Here is an 8011-nt window from a genome sequence, read left to right as displayed (position 1 = left end):
ATAAAAGTTGATTTGATTGCCATTAATCGTATTTTATTAGTGCTTTAATTTTGGAGTGCCAGAGAGAGAGAGAGAGAGAGAGAGAGAGAGAGAGAGAGAGAGAGAGAGAGAGAGGAAACTATAGGGTTGATGGAATGAGAGAAGTTTGAAAAAATGCCTCTTACAATCCTGGTGATAAATATTAAACACTTTTCCCTTTTAACATACTTGAATCTTTATATATATATATATATATATATATATATATATATATATATATATAACTTAGAGCCCTCGCTCCTTCTTATATAAATCAGAAATTTCCGATTTGTATCGATAATAATCCAACAAAACAAACCAGAGACGAGCTTGTATCAGATAGTCTACACAGATAAAACCAAACGAAAGATGAGCTTACAATTATTACGATTTATCTGAGAATAGCCCAGGCTACACTTAGACCTATGCTCAAAAACTGTTAAAATGACGGATTTCTTGTGCTTCAGACTGTATTCTGTGTACAGTCTCATTACATACATATAAAAATATTTATAATCTTCCAACAAAGTAATATGTACGTCCGTAAACTAAAAGACAACCTTTTATGCTGTTTACCGTTACGACAAAAAGCTAGGCCTATGCTACTAATTCGGAAGATATTACATTTTACTGGCCTTCTTTTAAGCATACATTCATTCCATTTGTCAGAAATACCATGTCTTATTACTTTTATTTATTCATCATGTCCAAGCGTCGTTCCAATGAATAACAATAAAAATAAATATATGCATGTCTAGACTAGGCTTTTACGCCGTATGTATGTCAACACTAAGGTCGACGGGAACTCAGCTCAGTGGGATTTCAAACTTATTTTTCGATAAGTTATTTGAAAGATATTCCCGAAGGTGACCAGCCACTGCGCTATTATAATGAACTAGATGCTCTAGAAAAACGTATGTAAATATGCGAAGTATTCCGAAAATACGTTACCATCAAGCTGTGTATTAATTGGAAAATTTCGCCATTCAGTCAATATGGCGGTCACCGGTGGCCGTCCCATTTACCTCACGTAAAAGCCCAAGAGACAGCCTCATTCATAGACAATATATCACTGAAATATTAACCTACCGAAGTAAATTTACACGCAAGGATTGATGAAAATACCTTATATTCGCACTCGCATAACAAGACGTCTTTACTTACTTAAAATGACATATGCAATAAGTAATTATTTAAAAATCCATCGTTCGTTTACGTATGTCTTTAGTAGGCTGTTACAGGCTCATCATTCGTGTGCTTGTATTATATTATCGATATAAATCGGCACGTTTATGATCTTGTAAGGTGTGAGGGTCCTTTGCACACACCGATTTCAGCCAATCGAGATCTAGCTAAGATCTAGGTTGGTGAGTGGACAGTTAGTCAGCTGTCAGTGAGTGAATGACTGTCATTGTAGACAGGTTAGTTCAGTGGCGATTACCTTAGCGTTCGTAATGTGCGACGCCCTGTTAATTAACCTTATATGTATATCGAGTGCCTAATATGGAAGTTTTACTGCAAAGGGGTTTCATCCACGACTTCCCAGTTAAAGTATGAATGTGGCAATCACCCTGTGTTGCTTTTTATCTAAGGAACCGATCCTCGTTAAGGGAAACGGCTTAATGTTAAAAAAAAAAACTCCATAGTATGTCATCAGTGCGTCAGTATAAGTAAATCACCTTCAGTGAACTTTAATCGTCGCAAAGGAAACAGATTTACTCGGAGTAATACGCCATTTCCTTCAAACAACACATGCGCGTTCACAGAGAAGTGAAACAACCTGATAATATCTTTCGAATGGCCGTTGGCAAGGGGTGGTTGTTCGGGGTTGGGCGGGTAGGGGAGGGGGAAGGGGGTGACCCTGGGTGAGGTTGCAATCGGCGCATGCGCTCCATCTGGTTATGAAAATGCCTTGTTGATTGGCGCTGTTGCTTCCTACCGCGGCTGTAATTTCGCTGTAATTTGGGCGTCGCATCACGTGCGGGCGATTACTCCTCGCCTCCCTTCATAAACCCATCTCCTGGTGGATGTCCTTTTTGCACGTAAAGGATGAAATAGGGGAAAACGTAAAAAGAAAAAGGAAAAAAAAAATGGAAGGTCAACCGTATGGACTGTTGCTATGCCCGGCTGTGATTCGAGGGACGGGACGAAATGAAACGGAATAAATTCCCTTCACAAGTAGGTATGAATCAACTCATTAATATTTTATGTAGATCTACCATTATTTTCAAGAAAAATTCATTAAGTTGTTTATAAAATCTACTAATTAAGTTGTTTATCAGAACTTCAAGCTAATTTCTATTTTCCTCGTCATCGACTGAACTCTGAACAAGGTCAACTCTTGCAGTTTTCGATTACAATCAGCTTAGGGAAAAATAAACTAATGGTTTCGTGTTTCATTTCCTCATAAAAAAATAAGCAATTAATTTTGATGGCCAGGTTCGTTAAATGAATTTTGTTTTCGTCATTAACAATCTCGCATATAATATTTTGTATTGAGGGAAATTGTGGGTTGTAGGTAACTCACACAATTATTAGTTGTGCAGAAGGTTGTATAAAATAGGCCAATTGGAGGTTTCTGTAACAAATACGTATAATGCATATACGTATATATATGTCTGTGCTTTGTCCGCGTATCTGTTCCAAGTTTTGATAAATATTTTGAGTTTCATAGAGCACTGACATATATACATAATACATCAATTATTATCAAAACTTTTTCTGAATAACAATTTGCTAGCTCCTCCTTTCAGCAGTTAAATCATGAGCGCAAAAGTGACCCTTGTATTCTTCAGTCTCAATGACAACCCCTTGCCAGAAAAAAACAATAACATTGAAAAAGGAAAATGTTATGTCTGGAGAAGTTTAGAACAGGATTTGTCGTTTAAAGAAAAAAAAAAAAAATGTTAGGTCTATTTGAGTTTAAAGTTTGCTGCACATTGGGGTCCATTTTCCATTTAGCAATTATATAATGCACGGGGGAGTGACCCTTTTCTTATTAGTCTTGGAGACAATTTTGGTCAGGGGGAAAAAAGGGAAATTGTTAGGTCTATGGAACTTGAGACCATGATTTGTCGTGCCAAGTGTCAAGTCTAATGTAGTTTATTTATTTATTTTTATTCCCAGGTGACGGAGTACGTGGTCATCTACAGAATCTCTCCTCTCCGCTCCCTGGAGAGGATCCTGCCCCAGCTCTCAGTCATCAGGGGCCATGAACTCTTCCACGGGTACGCCCTCGTCGTCATTGGCAACACGTACCTCGAGCGGGTGAGTCTCGAGTTGTGTTCTCCCATGTCTATGATACGAAGTGAAGAGTGAGTGAGTTAGCGAGTGAATGGTTTGTGTATGGTCTATATTTCCTCTCTCTTCTTTCGGGTTTAAAACAAGAAGATGGGAGATTGATCCCTCTCGATTGTCCTTTGTTTCTTTGGTGTTTCTTGAATCAATTCTTTATAGCGGGATATGATTGAATATGGTCGGTGGATTTTCCCCGCGTTTTTTTTTTCTTGGAGTTTTCATCCTTTGGGGCAACTTTGTGATTAAGTGATTAGAAGAAAAAACGTTATTAAATGATGTTGATGGCTTTCCCATGTTCGGGTTTCATCCTTCGCCTTACTTTATGACACAGAAATTAAGTAAAAGAAGGGTGAATAGGAAAAATATAGGAAGATCAAGTTTGCCGTCGGTCTAAAACACAAAGTTCTGCAATTAGACATTAACCAATGAAGTATAAGTAAAACAGAGGGTGAAGAGAAAAAATTAGGAATATCAAGTTTGCCGTCGGTCTAAAACACAAAGTTCTGCAATTAGACATTAACCAATAAAGTATAAGTAAAACAGATTTAGCGGGACTCGATAAACATTCCACATAGACACTGGACAAAATGGATGATGATTATATACAGCTCCTTACAATTTTAGGAAACTTGTTATGCTTCAACGTATGATTATTATAATTTTTTTGGTGAAATATAGAGACAGAGGTAATAAACTATGTTAAGAGAGTGGGAAATCTTTGAAATATTGTAGAATGAATATTTATAGTCTTAAAAATCCGCAGTTTTAGGAAACACACCATTCCTGTACATATCCCTAAAGTACGTTAAGTAATCTTCCGTGACAGATTCTGTCTAAACGTGGCAATTCCATTACGTGTATGCCACTGGTCCATATCCTGAAGAATGACTTTAGGTCTATATTTCATTCTGCCATCTATCTGATCTTACACTGACCATTCCTCCTCCTCCTCCTCTCTCTCTCTCTCTCTCTCTCACGAATGACGTTAGGCCTCTATTTCCTGATTCAATTTCTCTATCCCACTGACCATTCCATTTCCTCTTCCTCTCCTTCTCTCTATTCTTCCCCCTCTCTCTATCTCCCTCGCTCTCATCTCTTCCAAAGAATGACAGGCCTCTATTTCTTGATTCCAATTTCTCTGTTCCACTGATCCTTTCCCCTCCCTCTCTTCCTCGCTCCTCTCCTCTTCATCTCTCTTCTTCTCTCCCTCTCTCCTCATCTCAAAAGAATGACAGGCCTATATTTCCTGATTCAATTTCTCTGTCCACTGGCCTCATCCTATTCTTCTCTATCCACTCTCTCTCTCTCTCTCTCTCTCTCTCTCTCTCACACACAAAACACAATGTGACATTAGGCCTATATTTCCTGATTCATTTCCATTATTCCACTGACCATTCCTCCTCCTCCTCTCTCTCTCTCTCTCTCTCTCTCTCTCTCTCTCTCTCTCTCTCCTCATGAATGACATTAGGCCCACATTTCCATCTTCCAATTCTCTCCTGTTCCACTGACCATTACTATCTCTCTCTCTCTCTTCTCTCTCTCTCTCTCTCTCTCTCTCTCTCTCTCTCTCAAAACCTCCATCAGCTTTAACTTCGACTGGGAAGGTGTCAAGGTCGGACTCGAGGTGAGCTAGACTCGGTCGAAGCTGCATGAAATGGCAGACACCACCACCCTCACCGTCGCCCCCCCCCCCCCCCGACCCCCCACGAATCACCCCCCAAAAAAACAAAAAAAAATCAGGAATATTGGAAATGGAGTATAAAATTCAGGCCAAAAGCCCAACGCTTGAGACCCACGAGGTCATTCAGTGCTGATGAGAATGATGTTGAAACAATTGTTATGAGACAGTGGAAAGTGAGGCTGATGAAAGGGAATATGAACGGAGGTACAGTAAAATAAACGAAAGGAGTTGCAGCTAGGCCGAAGAGACGCTTAAAAGAACCTGAAGTATGCCTACAGTGCACCGTTGGAGGTACAAGGACGACACTAGCCTATGACGGGGAACTATTTTTAGATTATAAAAATACTCAGATAGGAAAGAGAGAGAGAGAGAGAGAGAGCAAAATACAAGGTAGAAATAAAACTAGGTAGACGGTTATTTTTACAAGTTTGTATGAAAAAGGTAAAGGTACTGTGACGAAGTGCCAAGTATCTGGTTACTACACTTACCATTCATTAATTGTTTACCTCACAAAAGCCAGACACCTGAACCCTCATCACAGGTACTAAACGACTGAATACTCTAAAGGCAACAGTGATCCCTTAAACAACTTACCAGTATTGCAGAAAATCAGACTAAGTTCATCAAAACAGGTGTGAGGTAATCTTGTATGTAATCAAATCAATTAAAGGGCATCACTCCATCAACAACTTTAAAAGTCTAAGTATTTCCCTGATTTCAGAAGTCTAAGTATTTCCCTGATTTCAGAAGTCTAAGTACTTCCCTGGTTCTAAGTCACTTCAAGTTAATTGAAGGAAAACAGCTCAATTACCACTCTACGTATGTTTCTACCTAACATAAATATAATTACTACGTATACTGGTGAAAAAGAAAACACTTATATAAATTTTAAATACAAAAACTTATTATTAAACTGAAAATTTATAAGTGAAATTCACAATATCAGGGAAAATTACTGCTACTTGAAAACAAAGCAAAGTTTAATTAATTCTTGAATCAATTAAGTAAAATTAAATAAAAATTGATTTATTACAAAATTCAAGCAAATTAATTCAATCAAAATTCAAATGTGTTAGGTAATAATTAAAATTTGGAAATTAATTCACAAGTGCTAAACAACAATGAAACTTGAAAAGAATTCTAAGTAAATGCAAATTGATTGACAAGTGCTAAATTCAATTAAATGTGCAACGATTAATTAACAAAAATAACTAAGTTAATTAAATTGTGAATGCAAATGAAAACAGAAAATGTGGAAAATACCAAAACTAAAAAGCACCAATCACATAGAATATAAAACAAAAGCACACACTTCAATAAGAAAATATAAATGCACAAGAATAACTTCAATAAGAAAAAATGGATAATGCACAAAAAATAAATACTTCAATAAGAAAAAAATGAAACAAATGCACACACAAAAATCACTTCAAATGAAACAAACACAAAACATAAAAATCTGCAATGTGTAAAAATTTAAATCGTTTCACTCAAACCATTGTAACTATTAGTTGCAACTAATAAATTTTTAATAACTCACATTACCTTGGTACCAATTTTCTTTCTGCTGCAGCTTGCTAAAAAAATTTCACCAATTCACAATATTTCACAAAAGAAGGCGCCGTTACACACATGTACAATGTTTGTTCAGATTCCACAGAAAGCACTAAATAATACTAAATAACTCTAAGAAATATCAAACATGAAATTTATATGAGTGACCAACAATTACGTACACTAAAGTCTTTACATTAATATTAAATCAAAAGTGGCGTGACATTAATATTAAATCAAAAGTGGAGAGAGAGAGAGAGAGAGAGATCTAAACGCTATGAGGATTTAAGTCTGAATGAATCTCTTTCTCCTTGTATGGGCACTTCAAGAGACTGACAGGCTCAAAACGTTTTGGACACGCGAAAGATGGTGCAATCTTTCTAGAAGCTTCTAATATGATGTAACTTTACAGAAAAATCATGAAATCTACACGTGGTTTCAGCAAAGACGTACGCGTATGAAGCCAGTATACAGTCATGTATGTTGCATGCTCTCAGCATGTTCCAAACAGAAGTCGAGTGAGTAAGTTTGATTATTAAGATTGACATGTTATGAAAACAGAACAGAGACCTGAGTTCCTCTAATCTCGAGGCGTTGACAAAATAGGGAAACAATCTCTATCTTGGAACGGACAAAGTTAATCTCTCTCTCTTTTCATTCTACGTTATATATTAACTTTTACATTATGTTGTGCGAAATCTGAACACACATTTTAAGACATCCTATAACTCTAAGCTAACTAAGGAATCTGAAAAATGTTGCAAAACTCTATATGTAACATTTCATACATTCAAGAGAGAAGATATATATGTTATTAAAGTAGCAACATATAATAGTACACTTAACTAACATTTCTGAGTTGTTTGCAATATTTGCAATGGACATAAAAAAGAAAAACAAAACAAAAAATAAAGCAATAATTAAAGAGACAAATGTTAACACTGGAACTTTGACTAGATAAGAGTATAATAATGAAATAGGAAAATAACATTAATTAATGCCAATAATATTCACAAATATCCTTACAAGGATATTTTTATTTTTTATATAGGGGGATTTTATTTTTATGGGGTGGGATTTTCTCGGGGGGGGGGATGCTTAACTTACGGTTTTTTTAATAGCCATATTTTGTTTGGGGGGGGGGGTATTGCCGCCCCACATTTTTCCCTGAGGGATTGCCTCCCAGTATTTATCACCCTGAGGGATTGCATCCCCAGTATCTATACCTGCGCGATTGCCTCCCCAGTATTATCCTTAGGGGATTACCTCCTCAGTATTTATCCCTGGGGACTGCCTTCCCTGCATTTTAATCTGGGTTATGGCCTCCCTCACTTTTCTTCAAGGGGATTGCCTCCCCAGTATTTATCCCTGGGGGATTGCCTCCCCAGCTTCTTTATGTGGGGTTTCGCCTCCCCAGTATTTTGATGGGAGTTCACCTCACCTTTTTTTTTTTTCCTGGAG

General features: G+C 37.0%; 1 protein-coding gene across 1 annotated transcript in view; it reads left to right on the top strand.

Annotated features, from left to right (window-relative positions):
- LOC135195519 (insulin receptor-like) overlaps nucleotides 1-8011 on the top strand; it is a 55089-nt gene that overhangs the window by 10924 nt on the left and 36154 nt on the right. Inside the window, 1 exon segment of the mRNA XM_064221757.1 lies at nucleotides 3145-3285. Coding sequence (XP_064077827.1) covers nucleotides 3145-3285 — 141 coding nt within the window.

Source organism: Macrobrachium nipponense, chromosome 16, assembly GCF_015104395.2.
Source record: "Macrobrachium nipponense isolate FS-2020 chromosome 16, ASM1510439v2, whole genome shotgun sequence".
NCBI classification, from domain to species: Eukaryota; Metazoa; Arthropoda; class Malacostraca; order Decapoda; family Palaemonidae; genus Macrobrachium; species Macrobrachium nipponense.
This window is presented reverse-complemented; position numbering and strand designations above follow the sequence as displayed.